We start from the raw sequence: 24990 nt of genomic DNA, 5'->3' as shown, positions 1-24990 counted from the left end.
AATGGAGGCAGCCGACTGGACCGGGATTGGAGTGTGTGTGAAGCTGGTGGAGGGGGTGGGAGGCGGCGGGCTCCAGCAGCTGGCATTCTTTGGGGGCAGCCTCAGCTGGTACCTCGGGGGGCACCAGGCAGTGGCCAGAGCAGGGGGTCTCCAGGTGCCCGGCGCTGAGGCTGCCCCCGCTAAGGGCTTCTGGCTTGGTCGCTCTTCTCAACAACATCCCACCTGGAGGCGCCAGAGAGCACAGATACTGCTGTACTCATGTCTGTCACCAGATGGCAGCCTGAGCACATTGATTTCTGCTCCCTCCTCACCTTTCCGTAACGTCAGATCGGTCCAAACTAGGCTGGGTAAGAGAGAAACCCGGTCCAGTACTGGACCAAGAGAGAAGATTGGTTCAGTACATGCAAGCAATCTTCCACTTGACTATACTGAATGTATCAAATGCAGTAAAGAGTGAGACATACTCTAGGGTCAATAAAGAGTGAGGCTCTGGGCAAAAAGTTCTGAGCCTCATTTGCCTCGTCTGGAAAATGGAATGATACTACGGAGGATAAAATGAGGTAATATATATAAAGGGCCTAAACCCAGTGCCCAGCAGTGAGTAAATGCTCCATATATGTCACCTGTAGTCAATTTCTTTGACTTAGGTATTCATCCATTCATTTATCTATCTCTGTGCGTGTGCGTGTGCGTGTGTGTGTGTGTGTGTGTGTGTGAGAGAGAGAGAGAGAGAGAGAGAGAGAGAGAGAGAGAGACATTGATTTGTTTCTGTATATGCCCTAACTGAGACTATAACCCACAACCTTTGTGGTATTGGGACGATTCATTCATTTTTTTAAATTTTTATTTATTCATTTTAGAGAGAAGAGAGAAAGGGAGAGAGAGAGGAGAGAGAGACAGAGAGAGAAGGTGGGGAGGAGCTGGAAGCATCAACTCCCATATGTGCCTTGACCAGGCAAGCCCAGGGTTTTGAACCGGCGACCTCAGCATTTCCAAGGTCGATGCTTTATCCACTGCACCACCACAGATCAAGCATGACGATTCATTCATTTTTCAATCCGGCCCCTCTGCAGCATGTAGTGTTTGCTGTATTATGGGCACTGTGGCAGGCCTGTGATAATGCAAAAACAGATAGTGGGAAGGATACATCTCAAAACAGTGTGCCCAGACTAATGATATACCCAATGAAGGGAGAGGGGACGTTGATTTGCATGGGGCAAAAGAGGATATTTTGGGGTGATGAAAATGTTCTGTATCTGTATTGTGATAGTGCTCATGTTATAAAATTTCCAAAAACTCATAGAAATGTGTATTTTAAATTGGTACATTTTATTGTATATAAATTGCAAGTCAATAAAGTTAATTTTTTTCTTAAAAGCACCCAATGGGAATTTATTGAATGAGCAAAGGGATGCATAATATTGTAGATGAATGAATAGTGTGTATATGAATGTCTCAGATGATTGCCCACCTATCCCGGTGCCACGACTGCTGCTGCTAGAAGTGCCCCTATCCACTCCTCTCCAGAGGCAGGACTCGGAATGCTCCCCACCCGCCCCTTCTCCCTATCATCGCCACCACCACTACCATCACCATCAGGGGCAGGAAAAGATGCCCCAGTGTGTCCAGCTAGTGCTCCCCAGCTTCTCTAAGTTTGCTTCTGGGGCATTCTGGGGGCTCCTTCCCAGCTGCCACATGCCAACCTGCCAGTTCCGTCAACTCACTGGTGCCAAGGTTACGAGTACGATGCCTAACTGCAGGCTCAAGGTGCCAACCTTGCAGCGCTCAAACCCTAGCCGATACCGCCATCTGCTGGCCCTTTTCGGACTGAACCCCCTAGTCCTCCAGGGTAGCCAAAACTTTTCTTGAAGACCTACCAGGAACCCTGTACTGTGCTGGGTGTGTGTGTGTGTGTATGTATGTGTGTGTCCCTGTACTGCGCTGGTGTGTGTGTGTGTGTGTGTGTGTCCCTGTACTGCGCTGGTGTGTGTGTGTGTGTGTGTGTGTGTGTCCCTGTACTGCGCTGGTGTGTGTGTGTGTGTGTGTGTCCCTGTACTGCGCTGGTGTGTGTGTGTGTGTGTGTGTGTCCCTGTACTGCGCTGGTGTGTGTGTGTGTGTGTGTGTGTGTCCCTGTACTGCGCTGGTGTGTGTGTGTGTGTGTGTGTGTCCCTGTACTGAGCTGGTGTGTGTGTGTGTCCCTGTACTGCGCTGGTGTGTGTGTGTGTGTGTCCCTGTACTGTGCTGGTGTGTGTGTGTGTGTGTGTGTGTGTGTGTGTGTGTTGTTCGTGCAGTTGAGTTGGCTCTGATTCCTGGTGGCCCTGTGATTGAGTGAGGTCCACATGTCCTGTACCCAACAGCCCTGCTCAGCAGCTGTAGACTCGTGCCTATGGTTTCTTTTACATAGTCCATCCATCTTGCATTTGGTCTCTCTCCTTTCCTGCTGCCTTCTATTCATTTCTTATTGAATTGTCACAGCTACATATGAGGTGGGCTTTGAAACACAAGGAAACAGGCCCAGAGAGCCTAAGAAATTTCTCTAAGGTCACCCAGTAAATTATAGACCTAAGATTCTTCCTCAGGTCTGCCCAACTCCTGAGTTTATATTCTGTCCATGAGACTGTATTGCTTGGTGAAGGGATGGAATATTCCCGATTGTCCACTCTCCCCACCTCCCAGAAAGAAGGCAAAGGCCTCACAACACCCTCCTTAATTCACCTTCCAGAGACAGTGAATGTAGTCCCTCTTGTAATGCCAGGCACTGTGGCAAGCACCAGGCAATGATGTGAAGAGAAATTGTGTGCTTAAAATAGTGTGCTCAGACCTACGGTACATTAGTAAACACCCTATGATACACTTTTTTTGTCAGCCCAAGTAGAAAGACCCATAGTTCAATTGGAGTTATATCAAACAAGGTCTTGAATTTTTCCCCTTGGATATAATCACCTGTGCATCTAGCTCAAGAATAATACTCGAAAAGTGGCATATCGTTTTTTTACATCTCATTTGCATATGATGAATTCTAAGTCAGAGAGAATGGAGGTCACCCTGGCCCCTTGCTTCTCAGCCCCTTTGGGGTGGGCCTGACTCTGGCTGCCTCCCTCTGTCGGCTCCCCTCCTCACCTGCCCCTCCCCACTTCTTGCCCCCGCCCACACTTCCACCCACGCCAGCTCCCAGCAGTCCTGTTCCCTTCCTCCTCTGTCACCCACGCAGCCCCCACCACCTGCCCACCCACCCGAAAAACTTTTGCCTAAGTTCTTGAGAAGTCGCGTAGGATCCAGGAGAGAAAAATCAAAGTAATAAAACCTCATTTAATTCCTAACGGAGGGCAGAGCTGTGAGCTGCAATTATCTTAATGCTGAGTTATTTTTATTCTCTCTCCATCTCTGTCGCCTGCCTCTCTCCTCTTCGTGACGCTTTCTCTCTCTCCCTTTGTCTCTCCATCTCTCACATGTCTTTTCTCTGTCTCTTTTCCATTTTTTCTACCTCCTTCCTTCTCTGTCTCGCTTCCTGTCTCTATCATCCTTCCTCCTCCTTCCTGTCTGTCCACCCCTTGTGCTTGTACCTCTGTCAGGCGGCTTTGCCCACCCCTTTTTACCTCAAGGTTGAGCAGCCAGAGCTTTCAGTCCCACATAGGCTGGGGGAAGAGGGTAAAGATCCTCCCCTCCGTCTTCAAACACTCCATCTTCCAGGCATGGCTAAGAGGGAAGGTCTCCCTTCCCAGCTGCCCTAGCCTGCATCACGGGCATTTTTCCTAATCCTTTTGGTAGAAGCTCCTTAAACAAGTTCTTCCTGGTCAAATGCATCCCAGCCTCTGTGGTCCCAGGTCTATCTTAGCTCTGATGGGCTCCAAGGTGTAACTGGTGGGGATGCCCCTTGCCCCTGACCTCTCATTACCTATCCAGCTGTCCTCTGTCCCCTTCATCCCACCCCAGGACCCTCCCACCCTCCAGTACTGGAAGCCACAGGCCCCTCAGCTCCACCATGGCCAGTGGCCTTTCAGATTATTACAGCCTGGGCGGCGCCTTTCCCACAGTCCTCCTGACTTTCAGAACCTCCTTATTTACCCTCCCAAGGCACTGCCAAACTAGTCTTTGCCACTCCCCACCACACCCCATCTGGAAGAGGGGTCTGGGCCAAGCTAGGGGTTGCCAGAGATGCCCACACCCCTGGGCCAGCAACCTGGCATCCGGCTGTTTCCCGGCAAGCATATAAATCAACAAACATAGCTGGATTTGAGCCAGGCTTGGAGTTGGGGGTGTGGAGCTTAGCAGCCAGGGCCTTCAACTCCCATGAGCAGAGCTCTGCCCTCCTGCCACCCTCTTTCTCACTTCCAGAGTGAACATCAGCTCTGGGGCCCGACATCTCGCCCCTGACCCGTTTCCACAGGACTCCTCTGGCCTCCTGCTCTCCCCTTGCTCCGCCAAGGGCCCAGCATGCTGGGGCTAGAGTGGAAAAGTTGCTGGAGGTTGGGGGAGGGCTCCTGACTGATCCAGGCCTGCGTGAGACCAGGAGAGAACACAGCCAACACAAACAGAGCCCCAGAAAGACACACGCATCTGTACACATCCACACAAGCACCCTGTCAGTGCTACAGAGAGGCATTCAGACCCTCACCCACAGGCCCACAGAAGGAACGTGGGCTCCTGCAAAGACACTCAGGGCCCGGACAGAGAAACAGGGACAATCCAACCCACAGGGCCAGCGCCTTCCCTGTCCAGCCTCCAGAGACACAAAAGCACCTCTGCAGAGAGAGAGGCTCACAGCTCGGAAACGAGCATGCACCTCTCCCCTCAGCTCTGCTCCCAAACGCACCAAACACACACATGTGACGGCACGTGTTCGGGTACAGGCAGCCCCCACCACCCCTAGCCCTGCCCCCCTGGGCTGGTTCTGTCTTCCTCCCGTTAGATCTGGGGAGGAAAGGCAGGAGACATGTGAATCCAGTTTACATCAGACAGGATCCCAACCTCAGTCCCTCTTCCACACAGGCTAGAGCTGGGGATACAGTACCCCTGCCACCTGCAAGCTGGCACACCCGTGCCCATCACCTTGACAGCCTCTGACAACCTCCCCCACACCCACATCCTCCCTCACACGTACATAGTCCTCCCACACCCTGCCACTCACACTGCATCCTTGACACTCTGACACACTTACTCACGGGTTAACATGCACTCATACCACACCGACCCCCCTCACACACACCCAGCTATAGGCAACACAGGGCCACTGGCACTCACACACTCACACACACACACACACCCTGCCATGATGACTGACACGTGTCCTCCCACACACAACCCTCTCTTTCACACTCACTCGCTTTCTAGGACACCCCCATTCACAGCGTGACATGCTGGTGGCACTCCCTTCGTGACCTAACAGGTCTCTCTGTGAAACTCCAAGGGCCCAGGCCAGGAAGGGGTTAAAGCCAGAGTCCCCGCCGCCCCTCTCCCCCCTCGGCCTCCCCACATTATCCTCCCTGTTGGACTCCATCAATAATGCAGCTTCAAGTTCTGGGGAGACGGCAGGGGGCCCCAGCCTGCTCCCCGGGCCTGGCTCCCGCTCCCCCTCCACCCCCCCACCCGAGCCCAGAACACGCTCCTCGGTGCTCATTGGCCACTTTCTCCTGAGCCCTCCCATCAACCCCCCGGGCGCCAGTCCCAGGTGAGGGGCCGGGCCGGGGTCCCCAAGGCTGGGGCCTGAGGGGCGAGGCCGGGAGAGAAGCCCAGACGGAGACAGACGAGAGGGAGATAGAGGAATCGCGCGGAGACACTCAGAGCAAAGGAAGGAGGGGAGCAGCGGAGACAGAGGAGCGAGCGGGGACCCACGGGTGGAGACGCGGAGGGACCGGGCGCGGGCTGAGCGGTGGGCGAGCCGGGGCGGGGCGGCGGCGACCCTCTCCTCCCGCGTGGCCCTCACCGCGCGGTATTTTTACCGCGGAGCGCACGGCCCTGCCGCCCCTCGCCCCTCGCCCCGCGACGCCTGGAGCAGCGCGGCCAGCGAGCCGGTAGCAACGCCCGGGACCGCGAGCCGCGCACCCCAGCCCCACGGACCGGACCCCAAGGACCCCAGCCCGTCATGGACCCCAAGGACCGCAAGAAGATCCAGTTCTCGGTGCCCGCGCCCCCCAGCCAGCTGGACCCCCGCCAGGTGGAGATGGTAAGGGGGCGCACCCCACTCCAGCAGCGCCCCGGGCGCCGCTGGGTCCGCGCTGGCCTGGGGGTAGGGGGCGACGGAGAACCCCAGGCCGTCTGGACCCGGCGGGGCCGCAGGGCAGCGCCTGAAGTTCACTGGACACTCGTGCAACTTTTTCCCGGGGCCTCTGTCCTGATCCCCGCACCGGAGAATCCCGGGTGATGGTCGTCTGAGCGTCCGGACAAGCCGTTCCAGGCTGCTCTGGGAGGGGGGACCGTCCTCTGGACCCCGCACAGTGTCCTCCGTCCCTAGGCTGCCCCCGGGGCCGCTGCTTCCCGGGCCCAGCCTGGGCCATTCAGACGTGAGAAACCTCGTCGCCCCATTATCTAGAGCGGGGCCCCCAACTCCACGGCGGGGCTAGTCCTCTCTGTCTGCCGGGCTGGTGTCGCCTGAACCTTGTCTCATCTCCTTCTGCTGTCAGGCCCTAGACAGAGCCACAGCATGGCGTGTGGGTGGGTGGGGGGGTGACCATCACAGAAGCCAGACCTGTTCACAGGGGACACTGAGGTCTCTGGGAGAGCCTTCTTGGTGGCTGGGAGGCCTCCAGACGTGGGGAGGGGATGGTAGGAGGGAGAAGAGAGGAGGCCCTGGCCACCAGAGCCCAGTCGCGTTCACTTGTTGCTGAGTGGCAGTGGGCTCCCAACTGAGCAGTGAGAGCAGGGCCAAGTCATCTTGAGGGGAGACAGGGGACCACAGAGGGGGGCAGTTGGGTCCTAGGCCTAAGTAGCTTTTGGTCTGCAGGGTAGTGTCGGAAGCTTGGCAGGGGAGGTGGCCATTTCAGCTCAATTCACCTGGTTCTCTTTGTGCATTTCCCTGGAGCTCAGAGGGGACCTAATTAAGTGACAGTTGATCTGATTGCCAGGCTGAGGTGGGGGGAGTTACTGGGAGTGCTCTGTGCCCACTCTGCTCCATACCCTTACTATTCAGCTTGGCTGTGTACCAAGGAGGGCGCAACTCTTCACTCTTTTACGAGGATCGGCTAAGAGTTAGTTCCACAGTCTGAGAGAGACTGCTAGATGGTCCAGCCCCAGGCCCCAGAGACAGCCTGAGGCCCCCAGGGCTCCGTGGCTGAGGCCCACACTGAGCCTCTGTGTAAGGCTGGAGGTCCCTGCAGCGACTGGGCTCAGCCTCCCTCTGCAGCTGGATCCGGTTTCTTTGGAGCCCTTGGGCTGACCTTAGTTGGGCAGGGCCCACGTGGGTGCTGTGGTCCATGGGGCGCCTTCCACAGCTTCAGCGCTTGAGGTCTGATGTCTTCAAAATAAACAGGAGAGGAAGGGCCTTCGTAGGGGACAGTAGAAAGGGAAGATGCCCGTTGTGGAGTAGCCACGGAGTGGGATGGGTATGGGAATGGGAGTCAGTTGTTCCTCTGATGTGATGTGCTCTGTGGCCTTGAGCACTTTGCTGAACCTTTCTGAGCCTGAGGTTTTCTTCTGAGTAAAATGAGGGGGTTGGGTGAACTACAGAGTTCCTTTCAGCTCTGACAGTCTTTGATTCAAAGATTCCCTGGAGATTCCAAAGCACTGTTTGTTCCCTGCTGCTGGGGGGGGGGGGGGGTGTTCAGTAGGGATGGGCTGCAGGTGTCTGTCCTGCGCTCCCTCCTCCTCCCCACCTCGTTCTTCCTCTCCTTAGATCCGGCGCAGGAGACCAACCCCTGCCATGCTGTTCCGGCTCTCGGAGCACTCCTCACCAGGTGGGCTCTTCCCTGCCCCCGCCCAGCCCTGGCCCCACCAGGTGGGCTCTTCCCTGCCCCTGCCCAGCCCTGGCCCCACCAGGTGGGCTCTTCCCTGCCCCTGCCCAGCCCTGGCCCCACCAGGTGGGCTCTTCCCTGCCCCTGCCCAGCCCTGGCCCCGCCCTGACTCTGATGCCCTCTTGAGGCCCTTGCCAAAGTCCCGTGAGTAGGAGATAGCGCAGACGGGGGCGGGAGGGGGTAAGGTCTGGAAGCCCAGCTCTCCCTGAGTGCGTTTATTGCCAGGCACCTCCCAACTCTAGGAAGGAAAGGGTTCGCTTTCTTTTTCCCCAGAGCTTGACCCTTCGGGGAAAGTAATTCGGATTCTCTTTCTTTCTCCCCCCCTTCTCTGTTCCTCCTCCCTGGGTTCATGGATGGCTTCCCTCAGAGGAGGAGGCCTCCCCCCACCAGGTGAGTCTCCAGAGGCAGATGGAAGGAGGGATGTGGTGGGGTGCCTGGCACTACTTCCCACTGGCACAGGGTGCCACCCAGGAGGGCACATTAGCATGTCAGTCGGTACCTTTGGTGAGAGTTCCTGGTGACAGGGTGTCACAGGCAGACCCTCTGCCCTCCTTAGACTGGAGTGAGGCCTTCAGAACCGAGGGTCCCCACCCTGAGCCAGGCCACAGGAGGCCCTTCCAACACAATGGGGCGGCCTCAGCCTAGTGCAGGACTTGAGGGGCCCAAGCACCTAGGCCTGTTAGTGGAGGCTAGCCCGGTCGGCCCAGGTTGCTATGGATGGGATGGACAGAGGGACAGGGGAGGGAAGGGGCCTGTGGTGAGCCCGTTTAACCTGGCGCTTTCCCTGGCAGAGAGCCTCAGGAGAGGGGCATCACCTCAAGTCGAAGAGGCCCAACCCCTGTGCCTACACCCCCCCCTCGCTGAAAGGTACTACCCCCACCCATCAGTCTGGCTGTCCTGTGACCCCTCAAACTGCACTGACATCTGACATTGGGAAGGGAAGGGAAGTGTTGAGCTTTTGTCAGTGGGGAGGGATTGTCTTGTGTCCCCCAACTCCTCTTAGAGACCAATTCGGTTCCAATTTGGTCTTGTAAAAAAAAAAACACACACTGGGAGACTCTGGGTGGGGCGGCTGTGGGTGAAAGAAGGGGGCACTGGCTTAACATAAGCATAGGCCTCCGTGTAAGACCAGCTCCGCACTGCCCGCTCCTCCCGGCTCCCGAGGCATCTTCCCCGGCCGCACCCCTTGCCCCCTCTCCCATTCACAGAACGCATACACAGGTCTGCACGCTGAGTGCTTCTCCTTTCTGTATTAAAAGGCAAGTCGTTTCTCTAGCACAATACCTAGGGTGTGCCAGGCCTCACTGGTGGGCATTGGGCAACACAAGGGAGTGAGGTTTAGTCCCTTTCCTCCTGGGGCCCTATGTCAAAGAGTCAGGGAGAGTTACAGAGATGTGTAAGCCTGGATTTGAAGGATGAACCGGAATTCCAGGAAGGAGGTGTGCAAAGGGGAGGAGGTGGGAATTCCCGGGGGTCTTTAGGGCCAGCTGGGAGACTTGGCATGACGCAGGGAGCTGAGGGAGACACACCTGGAGAGAAGGTGGGATGGATTGGAGTGTGGGGCACTCTATTCCCCGCTAAGCCTTCGAATGCCTTCCTACCCCAACTCAACTCCTGCCCGGGGGCTCTTCCCGCCTGGCCAGCCCTCTCCTTCCCCAGAGAGAGGAAGGGAACCCAGAAGGAAGGAGGGAGGGTGCAAGGCTGTGCTGAGCGCTCCCTCCAGGTGGGTGTAATGAGTTCCCAGCACCAGCCAAGGCCAGCAGGTGCACCTGTCAGCCCACTTGCCCGGGTTAGGAGCAAGGAGGAGAGGCCGAGAGGAGAGGAGAGACAGGCAGGGGCCCTTTCTCTTCCCTCAGGACAGGAAGATGAAGGGACAGCAAGCAGGCAGTGGCGTGGTTCAGTACCTGGAAGGACTAACCACCTGTAGAGATGTGAGAAAGGCTGACCCCTGAAGCAGGCATGGGGGGCATCTTCTCAAAAGAGAATATAAGAAATCCCTCCTCCCTGCCCTGGGTTGTAGGGGCAGTGAGTGGATGGGAGGAAAAACCATCTGTTGGTCTTTTGAGTGACTGTGAGCGTGGGGCAGAGGGCCTGGTGAAGAGAGCAGGGCCGAGGCTTCCCGGGCACCCTGCAACGGCCAGACATGCGCACTCCACCGCCCCTTTGGACTTTGCCTTCGGAGAGTCTGAGTGGGTGAACCGGGGGTGGAAGGGGGCCAGGCCAGGGGTGGACAGTCGGGGAACTGGGGCTGTGCTGGGGACCTTTGAGCGTAACAAGGGAGACCTGGGTTGGGGTTCAGGGCCCCAGAGGTGGAGACAGAGAAAGGAGACAGCGGAGGGGGGCAGAGCCCTGGAGCACGAGGCGCTGCACACGCGGAGAGCACGGGGTGCCAGCACAGGCACTAGCACAGGCACTGCACACACCTATTGTTGTCACTGTGGCTCACGAACTGAACTCGCCTCCTCCAGCTGCCAGAGCACCACCCCCTTCTCCCTCTCCCTCCCTCCAACCCTCAGAGGACCCTTCTGGAGCTGAAGGGCACTGTTTTGTAGGCTTTGGGCCCTTTCTGGGCAAGGGAAGGCACCTGGCAGGGCCAGGGTTTGTAGGGGCGAAGCCAGGGGCCCCTGGGGAGGGCGAACAACACTGGGTCTTGGCTTGAGTGGGTCTCCCCAAGGCTGAGCTCTCACACTTGGCTCCAGGTGGAGCTTTGCCGCGTCCCCAAGGCCAGGGCAGGGTGATTTATTGTGCTTTTATTGCCTGGGTAGCTTGCCCAGAGCCAGCGGGAGGCACTGGGCTGGGAGCTCGAGGCAGGGCGGGGCAGTGGGCACGCACAATGCACCCTCTGTGCCTGTCCCTGAGTTGGCAGGAGTGCGGCGCCCTGCTCACTGTACCGGAGGTTTCCAGCCTGCATCTGCCCCTCTGGGCTTTCTGAGAGGAGAAGCTGTGGCAACCCCAGGCCCTATACTCCAAGCTCCTCAGCATCTTGTCTGTGGGCTATGAGTTTAGGGACCCAAATGCTCTAAAACCCCACCCGCTCCTGGCCCTCCTGCTGCCTCTGCCCCAGCCACTCCTCACAGTGTGCCCTCAACCCTGCCATTTTCCTAGACCCCCCCCCCCCCAGCCCTGGCCCTTTCTCTGGACTGCCTGCTTTTCCTTTCCATCCTTTGGAAGCGTCTCTCCAGCTGCCCACACAGTTCCCTTGCTAGGCCCTATCCCAGCAGGCCTTGGTTTTGTTGGGGGGTGGGTGGTGTTTGCTGCTTTCTAGGTCACCAAAGAGGGAGCTGGAGGCTTGGGGATGTGGGTCAAGATTGTGGAGGCCGCATTGAGCACACCACATCCCCAGGCACAGACTTCTCTGGCTGCAGACTATTGTGTTCTCAGTCTCAGAATTGTTCCTACCTCTTAGAGACTGGTGCTGAGGCACATAAAAGTGACATCTATGATGGGCAGTGCCAGGAGGTATTGACAAAGCCCAGCAATAGGGGTGGGCAGGATTGGGGTGAGCAGTGAGCCCTAAGCCAGCTGGGCAGGCCCCCAAAACTGAAAGGGACAAATCCCTTGGGCCCTGGCCCAGAGGCTCTGCGCCTTCTGCCTGGGGCTGTAGCTGGTGGACACTATGTCCAGTACCAAGTCCTTGAATAAGCAACCTCCCCAGCCAGGGAATGTTAAGCTGCTGTTGTGCCCGCCTGGTCTTGTCCAGCTTGGTACCAGCCTCTGAGGGGGCCAGCATCTTTGGGCAGCTTAAGAGCCAAGTATAATCAAGAGTCTACCCCCTGCTGCTTCAGCCCTGGTCTGGCCCCCAGGAGGCTGACCTGTAGCCTTCAGCTCTGTGTGTGTGTGTGCGCACGCGCACGCATTCGTGTGCGTGCGAGAGTGAGAGCGACAAAAACAGGCAGACAGCAGAGACAGACAGAGACAGACAGACAGGAAGGGAGAGAGATGAGAAGCATCAACTCGTAGTTGTGGCACTTTAGTTATTGATTGCTTTCTCATATGTGCCTTGAACGGGGGGCTACAGCTGAGCCAGTGACCCCTTACTCAAGCCAGCAACCTTGGGGTCAAGCCAGCAACCTTGGGCTTCAAGCCAGTGACCTTGGGCTTCAAGCCAGGGACCTTTAGGTTCAAGCCAGCGATCTCTGGGTTCAAGCCAGCGACCATAGACTCATTTCCATGACCCCACACTCAAACCAGTGACCCCACACTCAAGCTGGATGAGCCCGTGTTCAAGCCGGTGACCGAGGGGTTTCACACCCGGGACCTCAGCGTCCCAGCTTGACATCCCATCCACTGTGCCACCACCGGCTAGGCCGGCCTTCAGCTCCTGAACTAGAGCCCTGAGGGAGTAAGCTCTGCCTCAGGCCCATGGAAGGAGGCTGGGGGCTGGGCCACAGGCCTCTCCAGCTACGGGGCTGTTTCTGGGGCCTGGCTGACCCTGCCTTCTTGGGTGCCGCTGCGGCAGCTGTGCAGCGCATTGCTGAGTCGCACCTGCAGTCCATCAGCAACCTGGGCGAGAACCAGGCCTCGGAGGAGGAGGATGAGCTTGGGGAACTGCGGGAGCTGGGCTACCCGAGAGAGGAAGAGGAGGACGAGGAGGACGAGGAGGAAGAGGAGGAGGACAGCCAGGCTGAAGTCCTGAAGGGCAGCAGGGGGTCTGGTAAGCTGCATGGGCCGTGCAGCCTGGGTCCCACCACTGCGGGTCGGGTGGAGTCCTGAGACCCCCCCTCCCACTTCACAGTCTCTCACACGTGAGAACTGCAATCACACTGCAAGGGCCTCCCCATCCTCTCACCCCACGGGATGCCTCACCCTCAGCCTTACCCGACACCTGGGCTGCTCCCATCCTTGACTCAGTCCCTCTCCCAATCAGATTTTTCCTAGTAATTCCTCTCTTCCCTAAGAACTAAGGCAAAGCCATATGAATTTTGCAGCTGGACCCAAGAAAGGACTTCCCGTCCATGGTGGTGAGGGGGTACAAGGAGATGCAGGGGTAGAGGGTGAAGGGTGTCAAATGGCTCCATCACTTGCATTTCTGAACGCGGGATCCGGTCTCTGCTGGGAGGCAGAGGAGGTTGGTTGGCTAAGTCCTTTCCAGGACTCTGTAACTGTTTCTCCTCTTATTTCCCAGGCCGGGGTCAGAGGGTGCCCTCTAGTGTCTAGATGGAGAATCTAGGATTCAAGAACCAATGTGGTCCACTGCACCTTCAACCCTAGTTACCTGAGAAGAGAGAGGGAGAGGAAGGGGCCTAAGACCTACACAGAGGGCCTCATAGCCAGAGGCCCCGGATCCAACAATCTCCACGAAGGTTCCCAAAGCCCAGAGAATTTCTAGGCAGGAAGATCTCAGACCTTCATGGCTGTTTGTCCCATGCCTGACCATGGAAGGCTGCACCATATCTATTCCTCCTGGTGCACACGAAACTTTTTAGTCCCATTATTTATGGGGATGAAAACAGTTAACCACCCCTGCTTGATGTGCCCAGTCTTTATACCCTAACAAAATGGCTTGGGCCTCCTCTCTGCTTCTCTGGCCATCGGGACATCGGCCATGGGAACGAAAGCTCTAGCTGGAAGAGTTAAGTGACTCCCACTGGGACCCCCAGCACAGGCAGAGAGGAGGGGAGAAGAGACTGTTCCCTCTGGAAAGGCAACAGAAGGAACCAATGACAAGACTACTGAGGGGCTATATCAATTACCACCACTCCCAGAGTGGCTCCCGGACACCAGCACTGGGCTAGGCACAGTATTAACTGCTCTCTTATTTAAGGTGATCTACACGATCTCCCTCTTGTCATCCCTTCGTATCTAGTCGCTGGCATAGCTGTCTTAGCCCAGTACTCTCTCCACTATACCCTGACGGCCTCAGAAAGCTTGGCCTCAGCCATTCAGCTCATCATTTAGGACAGTCGGATGTTTTTATCCCTTTTTCTCTGTCCCCAGTTGGGCAGAAAACAACCTGTGGCCAGGGACTGGAGGGGCCCTGGGAGCGCCCGCCCCCTCTGGACGAGCCCCAGAGAGATGGAAGCTCTGCGGACCGAGTAGAGGACCCCGCACTAAGTGGTGAGGCTGGGGAGTGGGGCACGGGGAGGTGGAGCTGGGATCTTGGCAGGCATGTTCAGGCCCTGAGTCCCTCTGCTTGCCTTGCAGAGCCCCAGGAGGACCCACAGTGCCCTGCCCACCCTGCGCCTGGCACATAGGCACTCAGCTCTGAATCTCCCAGAAGAAAGTGGAGGGGGCTTCACTGTTCCCCAGAAACCCACTCTTCCCACCCTATTTTCCACCCTTCCTCTCACTTGCTAGGGCTGCAGCTTCTGAATTCTAGAAGACTAAAGCTGGTCTGTGTTTGCTTGTTTGCCCACCTTTGGCTGATGCCCAGAGTCCTAGGCACTTGCTGCCTGATGCCTATCCCTGCCAGTCATTTCCCTATTCACCCAGCGGGAGGCAGGATGTGAGAAAGCTTGCTTGGAAAATCCAGTAATAGAGGGACAAAGATTCATCCTTCACAATTCTACTCCCAAACCCTCTCCTTTGGGTACAGAAAACCCACAGGGCAGGACCCTAAGATCTGAGGAAAGAGGGTACAGAGACCTGTAGGTGCCCTAGATCCTTCTCCATCCCCTCTCCTCCTATAGGGGGTTTCCAGTCACCACCCCTCTTACTGGCTTCTACTGGGACTGAGGATTCAGGCATCCTTCTCCATAGCCTCTATACTTTGGAAATCTTCCCCTTATCACTCCTGCTTCCTAGCCTGGGTGCCTGGAAGATGGGCTGGCAGAGGCTGCTTTGTTGTGTTTTGTTTGTGCTTTGATGCCAGGAATGCCACCTAGAATACATCTTTAGAGGGGGGCACACATTGAGGGGAGCCAGGTTCTTCTTGTCCTCCAGCTGCTCTGCCTCCTTCCCCTCTGACTCCAGACCTGAACCTCTCCTGTGCTGTAATAAATCTTTGTAAATAACTGTGCTGAGACTCCTTTTTTCAGGAAAAAGGAAAGGGAGGAGGAAGTAACAGTTTTGCCCCCCGCCCTATGTGGAAGACTTGGTTGGTGGTCATCCAAGGGTCGGGGCCTTGACCCTATTGTCCAGTCCTCTGGTCTGGGAGTCTTTCCTGAAGAAAACAAGCTCAGAACACTCTTAGGAAGGACTAAAAAAGTTCTAGATCCTGGTAGTGATGGCTGAAAGGCTGGGGAAGAAAGAGAGTAAGATTGCTTCAGGCTTCCACAGGAGGCCTACATGCTACTGCCCCAATGTCTCTAGTGATTCCTGAGAAGTTCTGGTATATTTTGTGAGTACTCAACACCCATATCTATGGGTGGCGGAAAACAGCCTTTGCCTTCACTGCACCTAAGGGTGAGGGGTGAAGATATGCTCATGGGGTGTTGAGGAAAGCGGATATTGACCTCACCAAGACGGCAGGAGGGCACACAGAGGATGAGGTGGAACTGTGATCACATTATGCAGAATCCACGCCAATATGATTCCAGACTGGTTCTTGAACAGACAGAAGGATGTGAAGGATCGAAAACAGAGCCAGGTCTTGGACAATGATCTAGAAAACAAGATTCATGAAGACCTGGAGTAGCTGAAGAAAATTCAGGCCCACAGAGAGCTGCACCACTTCTCGAGTCTTGGCCAGCACGCCAAGACCATGGGCCAGGAGTCGTACTGTGGGTGTGTCCAAGAAGAAATAAATCTGTAGGCTTTGTTAATAAATAGTTTATACACCTAAAAAAAAGTATTTCAAGAGTTACTGTGGTCCTAGCCAGCTGGCTCAGTTGGTTAGAGCATTGTCCTGAAGTACAGAGGTTGCTGGTTCGATCCCTGGTCAGGACACATACTGAAACAGATCGATGTTTCCCTCTCTCTCTCCCTCTCTCCCTCCCTCCCTCTCTCTCTCTCTCTCTCCATTCCTCTTTAGCTAAACTCAAAAAAAAAAATTTTTTTTTAAAGTAATTGTAATTCCTTCAAATCCTGTCACCCTCCCCTCCCCCGCATCACAGGCCACATCTTAGGAAATTCAATCCCCTTTTTTCCACTGTGCCAAGCCTATGTGGCTCAATAAAGACCATGCCCCACAGCTTCTTTCCCCTTCCCTCAGTCTTAGAGAGAGACCCTCTTGAAGTCTAACTTAAGCTGCAGCCCCCATTTCCGGCCCCTGGGGGTGGGGCTAGAGAGCTCGGGGGCGGAGGCTGAGGCCCTGCGCACGTCCTTGTGCGCTCTCCGGAAGTGGCGCCGCTGCGAGATCCCCTTCCGCTCCGAGGCGCTCCCGGGGCGGCGGAGCCGAGTGCGGCTGGGTAGAAGAGCCGGGCCGGTGGCTGACATGCAGCAGGTGGGTCCAGCAGAAGTCCCCGGTGCCGGGTAGTGCTGCGAGGGTTCTGTCTTGCTAGCGGATCACGCCTTCCTTCCCGGTGTCCGTTCTTGGTTCCGTCCGACCTTTCCCAAACCCCTTGCGTCCTAGGTTCCGCCCCCTTCCTCTGCTCGGCCTCTCTCGCTCGCGCGCTGGGTCAGGGGTCTCTGACCCTCCACGGCTCGCCCACCGGAGTGGGTCCCGAGAGGGCGTCCCGGGTTGCTCTCTAGAGCCTCCCTGTTTACTGTGAAGGGAGAGGCGAGGGGGGCGGTCCCTGGGTATTAAGGGCAGGAATTAGATATGGGGACGGGTCAGGTTTTCCTAATGAGGAAAATACCTACGCGTTCCTGTGGGTCTATGTGCAACTGATATCCGGTCTCCGTCAACTTCTTTGAAATGACTTTAATTGATATATATAAAAAAAAGAAGGGCCCTTTTAAAGTATCTTTCTCCAGTTCGTAGAGGTGCATAACACCAGTGATACTCATTCCTAATTGACATGATTGACAGGTACTCTCCTCCCATTTTGGGGGGCTCCTCCGCAACAACATCCCCTTACTTTCTTCCTACTGCCCCGTCAGTGGAAATACCGTGTCACATTCTCCTTGGCTCCATCCCTTACTCTGTACACCGAATCTGGACAGTCTCATCTACACCCAGGGCTTTAGCTTTACAGCACCGAAATACCAAAACGCGCCCAGATCTACAACTTAAATACAGGCCTTCCCTGGAGCCCCAGACTGGGGCATCCAGCTAGCTGCCTGCCCATTGGACACCACCACTTCAGCTGGAGTTCATTGTGTTTGAACTTGAACGGGTCTTTTCCCCTGCAGACTCATTCTTCCCCAGCCACGCCCCATCCCGGTGAAAAACCTGGGCATTATCTTACAGTTTCTCTTCTCCCTCAATTCTCACATCTAAGCGGAGACCTAGCCCAGCTAACTTCCTTCTTTTCTGTTATACCTTTGTGGATGGATGTGTTTTCACCAGATTGCAGCGGCTTCCCAGCAGCTTCCAATCCTGGCTGCCTGCAGCCAGTCTCCAAACTGTAACTCCTGTCATCCTTTTAAAACACAAGTCTCATAGTGTCACTACCTTGCTTAAGACCCTTTGATAATGTAAATATATGACAATTTTTACAGTAGCATAGAATTCCATTTCCAAAATAGCCACAAACGGCCTTTACAGTGCCCATGTTTTCTAGTTCTTTCCTTTTAGTTACCATGAACCTCCATATTGCTTGGTTTAGCAATAAACTAGAAGTTATGTTTCAATTTTTGAACCTAGGTATAGAACTTTGTGTCCCTACTATGTTGACCTAGTTAGATACAGCCTTTACACTTAATTTTTAAATGCCTTTTCAGACTTAAGTCCCTCAATATATTACATATGCATTCCAATTTTAAATCTTCTGAAAATTTGACAATTATTCTTTAACTACAAAGTAACTAAAGCAAAATTTGAGTGGGCCAATATAGAAATTAAGGCTTCTTTCTATAGAAAATTCTCTGAGTTAATGTATTTCTTGATTTATTGTTTCATTAGGCCTTGAGTCTTAGCCTTTTCCCTTCTTGCTGTAAAATGATGTTTTTTAAATTTTTTTTAAAAAAATTATTCATTTTAGAGAGGAGAGAGAGAGAGAGAGAGAGAGAGAGAGAGAGAGAAAGGGGGGAGGAGCAGGAAGCATCTACTCCCAGATGGGCAGAGCGTCGAACCAGACAAGTGCAGATTTCAAACCGGCGACCTCAGCATTCCAGGTCGATGCTTTATCCACTGTGCCACCACAGGTCAGGCAAATGATGTTTTTAATAGTTGGAGAATATTCAGTAAAATAAATATGGCTTCTGGCCTTTAAAATTCTGAGTTACTATTTCACTAATACATAATACATCATTAATACAAGTAGTCTAGGCAGAAATGACAGCACTGTGTCAAATAAGAGACAATAATACTTAATATTTAAATGTAGAGTCCACAGAACTTGGGTTATTCAAAGTGAAGTGAAAGAAAAGCAAAATTTTGTCTGGGTCTTAAGTCTGTGATGTGTGATGGAGAATGTAAAGCTCATAGAAGATGGGATTTGGGAAGGTGTGAGCCCATAAACTGTATTTTAGATGTATGGTGTGTAGGGTCCTATGGAATATCCAGGAATATATATGTAAAACACAGATACCTATATTAACCTGGAATTCCAGAAGGTCTGTAGAGGAGAGAAGATCTGGAATGCTGTAGGAAGCAAGCATGATATGTAACCAGAGGAAATGCATTTGCTCAAGAAGAATGGGTAAATAAGAAAGGGGAACATGCAGAAGAGAGAACATTGGGAGCTATCATAGGACTTGTTCAAATTGTGATATTGACTACCCCACTGGATAAATGTATTCAAAAAGAAACAACTCCATCCACTCCACAAAAGATGCCAGGTTCTAATGATTTTATAGGGAAATTTTCACAAACATTAAACTTCTAGGAGCGTACACCAGTGGATTTCTAACTGGAAGTTTTTTTGTTTGCCAGGGGACATCTGTCAATGTCTGGAGACATTTTTGATTGTTACAGCTGGGCAAGGTGGTGGAGGAGAGAGCTGTACTACTGACCTCTAGCAGCTATAGGCCAGAAATGCTGCTAAACATCCTACATGCACAGGACAGCACCCAGAGCGAAACATTATTGGCTCAAATGTCTAGAGAACCAAACTTGAGAAACCTGCCCTAAAGGAATAACATTTAAAAAGGAAAAATAGTTTATTCTTAGTTTTTTTGTTTTTTTTTCCTGAAGTTGGAAACGGGGAGGCAGTCAGACAGACTCCCGCATGCGCCCGACCGGAATCCATCCGGCATGCCCACCAGGGGTCAACGCTCTGCCCATCTGGGGCGTCGCTCTGCCGCAACCAGAGCCATTCTAGCGCCTGGAGCCATCCTCAGCGCCCGGGCCAAACTTTGCTCCAATGGAGCCTTGGCTGCGGGAGGGGAAGAGAGAGACAGAGAGGAAGGAGAGGAGGAGGGGTGGAGAAGCAGATGGGCGCTTCTCCTTTGTGCCCTGGCCAGGAATTGAACCCGGGACTCCCGCACGCCAGGCCAACGCTCTACCACTGAGCTAACCGTCCAGGGCCTTAGTTTTTTTTTTTTTTTTTTTGTTTTTTTTTTCCGAAGCTGGAAACGGGGAGAGACAGTCAGACAGACTCCCGCATGCGCCCGACCGGGATCCACCCGGCATGCCCACCAGGGGCCACGTTCTGCCCACCAGGGGGCGATGCTCTGCCCCTCCGGGGCGTCGCTTTGCCGCAACCAGAGCCACTCTAGCGCCTGGGGCAGAGGCCAAGGAGCCATCCCCAGCGCCCGGGCCATCTTTGCTCCAATGGAGCCTTGGCTGCGGGAGGGGAAGAGAGAGACAGAGAGGAAGGAGGGGGCGGGGTGGAGAAGCAAATGGGCGCTTCTCCTGTATGCCCTGGCCGGGAATCGAACCCGGGTCCCCCACACGCCAGGCCGACGCTCTACCACTGAGCCAACCGGCCAGGGCCCAGGGCCTTAGTTTTAAGACATGATATTCCAAACTAAAAAATGCCAAAGATGGTTACAATGAAATTATGAACGAAGATTATTAGTGTAATCACACCACTATAATATGAGCAAGTCCAATGTTTTTGTTTTGTTTTGTTTTGTTTTTTGCAGAGTCAGAGAGAGGGATAGATAGGGACAGATAGGAACGGAGAGAGATGAGAAGCATCAATAATTAGTTTTTTGTTGTGACACCTTAGTTGTTCATTGATTGCTTTCTCCTATGTGCCTTGACCGGGGAGGCTATAAGCAGACCGAGTAACCCCTTGCTCAAGCCAGCGACCTTGGGTCCTAGCTGGTGAGCTTTGCTCAAACCAGATGAGCCTGCGCTCAAGCTGGCGACCTCGGGGTCTCAAACCTGGGTCCTCAGCATCCCAGTCCAACGCTCCATCCACTGTGCCACTGCCTGGTCAGGCTCAAGTCCAATGTTCTTATTCTAAGACTATACCATAACTAAAAAGGCTTTATTTCAGGAATGCATAAATGATTCAACAAAAGCAAACCTAATTAACATCTAATTTCAAAAATAATGGAGAAAAATTTCATCTCAGCATATCCCAACATTATTTTATAGAATTTAATATTCAACCCTAATTTAAAAAATAATAATTTCAGCCTAGTGATTGTAAGACTCTCAACATGGTAAAACATATATTTTAGGGAAAAAATTATATTGAATGGTGAACTGTTAGAATTAGGAAGAAAAAAAGTGTGATAATCACCACTGTATATTGGGGTATACTTTATCTCATGTAATAAGATAAGATCTAGTAACAGATTTTAGAATGAAAGAAACAAAATAATATATACTTTTTTTTTTGAATTTTTCTGAAGTTGGAAACGGGGAGGCAGTCAGACAGACTCCCGCATGCGCCTGACTGGGATCCACCCGTACGCCTACCAGGGGGCGATGCTCTGCCCATCTGGGGCATCGCTCCGTTGCAACCAGAGCCATTCTAGTGCCTGAGGCAGAGGCCATAGAGCCATCCTCAGCGCCCAGGCCAACTTTGCTCCAATGGAGCCTTGGCTGTGGGAGAGGAAGAGAGAGACAGAGAAGAAGGAGAGGGAGAGGGGTGGAGAAGCAGATGGGTGCCTCTCCTGTGTGCCCTGGCCGGGAATTGAACCCAGGACTCCTGCACACCAGGCAGATGCTCTACCACTAAGCCAATCGGCCAGGGCCTATATACATATATTTTTGAATGCTTAGACAATCAAAGAGAAAAGAGAATACTCAAATTGTTGAAAGAATATAGAAAATGTTAATAAAGAAAGGTGAGTGAAAAAAATTGATTTACCATATTTCCCCATGTATAAGACGCACCTTTATTTTGGGCCTGACATTTGAAAATATTACATAAAGTTATTGAACTCAAGTTTTAGTCATCATAAAATTCATACAACTCCTCATCACTGTCAAAACTCCTATCCATTAGCTTGTCCTCATTTGTGTCTGATGATGAATCACTGTCTTCAACAATGAGCGCAAAAACAAGCACGAAAAAATGGGAAATGCAAGTAAAAAAATCTGTAAGCACTGTATAAGACACAGCCAGGTTTTAGACCCCACTTTTATTTTTTTAAGTGCGTCTTATATGTGGGGAAATACAGTATCTAATACCAGGAACGATGAACTGATCATCAAGAGTAAAACTTGTCATGCTATTCACTTTAATAATAGTAAAAGTAAGCTTAAAATAGAGGCTTTTTTTTTTTCTTTTTTGCTGCCCACTGCTGCTTCCTCCTGTTTTATATAGCAGCCTCCCACTTTTATGGTGGGAGCTGGGGATGTTCGTTACATGCTGCTATTTAGATCCCCAGACCTATTTATTCTGCTTATCTGTTCTTTCTGGACCCATTATTATTTTTTCTTGTCGATAGAACTAACCTGTAGAGTTCAGTTGATTTAAAATTGTTTGTTAGAGTAGTTTTATTGCTTTCAATCAAAGAACTAAAAAGACTGGTATGTGGAGGGCTGAAAAGAAAGAAAAGTTCAATCAAAAAAGCAAAAACATACATGTGCATTAGGTATATGTTGTTCCTGAAAATGAAAACCCAATCAATAAAGATGCCAGTTTTCTCCCAAATTAATGATCATAATTCTATGCAGTCACAATTACAATATTGCAGGTGTGACTTTTAACTAACACTGTATTTTATTTCAAAACGAATGAAAATAGAGCAGTTTTTACAAGTATAATGCAGTGGATCTTTCCATCAGATTATAAAAACAAAACAAATAAGCCCTGTTTATTGTAGGAAGGAGCAAGAATAAACACATAGGTTGAATAAACATAAAAGAAATTCTGGCGCCTGACCAGGCGGTGGCGCAGTGGATAGAGCGTCTGACTGGGATGTGGGGGACCCAGGTTCGAGACCCTGAGGTCGCCAGCTTGAGCACGGGCTCATCTGGTTTGAGCAAGGCTCACCAGCTTGAGCCCAAGGTTGCTGGCTCGAGCAAGGGGTCACTCAGTCTGCTGTAGCCCCCGGTCAGGGCACACATGAGAAATCAATCAATGAACAACTAAGGAGCTGCAACAAAGAATTGATGTTTCTCATCTCTCTCCATTTCTGTCTATCTGTCCCTATCTGTCCCTCTCTCTGACTCTCCGTCTCTGATACACACAAAAAAAAATAAATAATAAATTCTGGCAATAATGTTACAAATGATAAAATTCTAATTGAAAAGCAGTAAAAAGTTATTCAAACAAAATTCTACCCTTTTCTCCTATGTTACACACACACATACAAATGTCAATTTGATTAACATTTTTCAATGTAAAGTATAAAAGCAGAGTAGTTTAAGAAAAATATAGAAGACTACATTCATCACCTTGGTGTTGGGAGGGTCTAGGTTAGGAAAAAGAAACCCAGCCCTGGCCGGTTGGCTCAGTGGTAAAGCGTCAGCTAGCATGTGGATGTCCTGGGTTTGGTTCCCGGTTAGGGCACACGGGAGAAATGACTATCTGTTCTCCATCCCTCTCTCCCTCTCCCTCTCCTTTCTCTCTCTCTCTCTCTCTCTCTCTCATCTCTCTATCTCTCTATCTCTCTATCTCCCATGGCCATGGCTCAATTGGTTCAAGTACATTGGCCCCTGGTGCTGAGGATGGCTCCATGGAACCTCCACCTCACGCACTAAAAATAGCTCCTATGCATGGCCTCAGATGGGCAGAGTATCAGCCCCAGACAGGGGTTGCCGGATGGATCCTGCTCAGACTGCATGTGGGAGTCGTCTCTCTAGCTCCCCTCCTCTCACTTGGAAAGGAAGAAAGAAATGAAACCCAGATCAAATATAAAGATAAGGACTAATATATCTGTTTACATAAAAATATAAAAGTAAACTTGCTTGACCACAAAAGTTACTGCAGCACCTTGTCCATAATAGCATAGTGGTTGAGAATGAGACTCCTGAATCAGGCTTCCTGGGTTCTAATACTGTTTTGTGACCCTGATGAGGTCAGTGCCTCAGTTTCCTCATTTGTAAAACAGATAGTAATATGCCTACCTCATAGAATTATCATGAGGATTAAGTGAAATAATGTGTATACAGGGTTTAAAACAGTGAGCACAGGCCTGACCTGTGGTTGCGCAGTGAGTAAACCGTCGACCTGGAATGCTGAGGTCACCGGTTCAAAACCCCGGGCTTGCCTGGTCAAGGCACATATGGGAGTTGACGCTTTCTGCTCCTCCTTCTCTTCTCTCTCTCTCTGTCTCCTCTATCTAAAATGAATCGACTAAAAAAAAAAAAAAAAGATTTTAAAACAGCACAGGTGCTCAATAAATAATCGTTATCTATTGTTTGTATGAAAACAATATAGAGCAGTGGTTATGACTTTTAATTTTATAAGCTGCTTGAAGACAGTTGTGGTTTACTTACTCTGGCCCAGAGCCTGAAAGCCTGGCTGTCTGTCAGTGAGTAAGATGCTGTGGTGGACGGCACTGGGGACAAGATCTGGATTTATTGAGTGGGGATTTAAGACCCAGACCTGGTGTGTTGTCTGCTCGGTAAATGAATTTGGAAATGGATAAATGTTACATGGCAAGTATTAATTCTAGAGCAATGTGCAGAGCTCGGGGAACCCAAGGCAGAGAAAGGCCAAGGATGGTTTCCCAGAATTGTTGACAGTTAATGAGAAGGTCTGATGCAAGAGGATGAGCTTACCAGAGGGAGGTGGAAACGCGGGGAGCTCAGAGAATGGAGAGCTGGGTCCTGAGAGAGGAGCTCCTGTTGGGGGAGGCGCTGAGGTGGAGAGGAGCGAAGCAGCAGCCCCTATGCTGAGATTGCGGGTTCCTTTCCTTCCTTAGCCTTGGGGAAGTGCCCCTTGGGCTAGCCTGCAGGGACCGTGCCCTGAGGGGGTACCAAATGTCTGGGGACAAGCGCCCTGGGGTAGGGTCAGCCAGTGGGCTGGGTCTGTGCTTTAGACCAGAAGCTGGGCTGTTTTGCCTGCCTGGAATGCTCACCCTTCTTGCCTCCGGGGATAGATGTATAGATTCTTCAAGGCCTAGGTCAGATGGCACCTCCTCCCTGTGGCTTTCCCAACCTCACACACTCCAGCCTGGGTCAGATGCTTCTTTCGCTGAATCCCACGGTCCTCTTTGTGCATTCCTCCCTGAAAGCGCTGATCACAGCGTAGCACCATTCATTTATGTCAGCTTCCCGTACCAGACCGGGAGCTGCTGCGTGTCCTCAGGGACTAGCACAGTGTCTGGCACATTGTAGGCTCTAGCTTATGTGTGCTGCATTAAATTGGGCTCTTGCACACCTAGACTTGTACAGGTGAGACCAAAAATCCTGAACATTTGACAGCTCATACTTGTTCCATTGAGTGGCAGAAAGTGTTGGCTCTGTTTTATAGATGAGGAAGCTGACATGGCCAGTTAGGTCAGGGTCACTCAGCAGGGACTTAAGAACTGTCTCCTGACTCCAGGTCCATAGCTGTGTCCTGAACTGCCTCAGAGTCGTAGCCCCCAAAGGGGCAGCTGTCACATCAGTGGGATAAGGGAAAAGGAGGCCATTCCATCTGACTAATTATGTATCCCAGTTGTGAACTTTTTCTGTCTCAGAAGTGGCTGATCCTGGGTTTTATCCCATGAGGGAGGGGTCTAAGCTGACCCACTTCTACCCCTGCAGGGGACCCTCCTGGAGCAG

At 52.4% G+C, this 24990-nt stretch overlaps 2 protein-coding genes and 1 pseudogene across 5 annotated transcripts in view; all 3 read left to right on the top strand.

Annotated features, from left to right (window-relative positions):
* Nucleotides 1-5666: 5666 nt before the first annotated feature.
* On the top strand, nt 5667-14899 carry PPP1R1B (protein phosphatase 1 regulatory inhibitor subunit 1B). The gene is made up of 7 exons (XM_066364302.1): nt 5667-6163; nt 7829-7889; nt 8314-8336; nt 8738-8813; nt 12406-12600; nt 13884-14003; nt 14091-14899. The coding sequence occupies exons 1-7, from the start codon at nt 6083-6085 to the stop codon at nt 14138-14140; spliced, it is 606 nt and encodes a 201-aa protein (XP_066220399.1). The 5' UTR covers nt 5667-6082; the 3' UTR covers nt 14141-14899.
* A 54-nt stretch (nt 14900-14953) lies between these two features.
* On the top strand, nt 14954-15631 carry LOC136392244 (small ribosomal subunit protein uS13-like; annotated as a pseudogene).
* A 488-nt stretch (nt 15632-16119) lies between these two features.
* Nucleotides 16120-24990, top strand: part of STARD3 (StAR related lipid transfer domain containing 3) — a 29776-nt gene continuing 20905 nt past the window's right edge. For 3 of the 4 annotated variants that reach the window (XM_066364298.1, XM_066364300.1, XM_066364299.1), the window contains exon 1: nt 16121-16269. The gene's annotated coding sequence lies outside the window, so the exon portion shown is untranslated. Of the gene's footprint in view, nt 16270-24990 lie in introns of all 4 variants that reach the window. The other variant, XM_066364301.1, reaches the window with a different exon arrangement.

Source organism: Saccopteryx leptura, chromosome 2, assembly GCF_036850995.1.
Source record: "Saccopteryx leptura isolate mSacLep1 chromosome 2, mSacLep1_pri_phased_curated, whole genome shotgun sequence".
In the NCBI taxonomy this organism is placed as follows: Eukaryota; Metazoa; Chordata; class Mammalia; order Chiroptera; family Emballonuridae; genus Saccopteryx; species Saccopteryx leptura.
This window is presented reverse-complemented; position numbering and strand designations above follow the sequence as displayed.

What these genes read in the sequence shown, in the direction of transcription:
- PPP1R1B (XM_066364302.1), top strand. Translation starts at nt 6,083, where the DNA reads ATGGACCCCAAGGACCGCAAGAAGATCCAGTTCTCGGTGCCCGCGCCC. An exon ending in GAAGGGCAGCAGGGGGTCTG is followed by an intron (nt 12,601 to 13,883) that starts GTAAGCTGCATG and finishes CTCTGTCCCCAG; the next exon opens with TTGGGCAGAAAACAACCTGT. An exon ending in AGAGGACCCCGCACTAAGTG is followed by an intron (nt 14,004 to 14,090) that starts GTGAGGCTGGGG and finishes CTTGCCTTGCAG; the next exon opens with AGCCCCAGGAGGACCCACAG.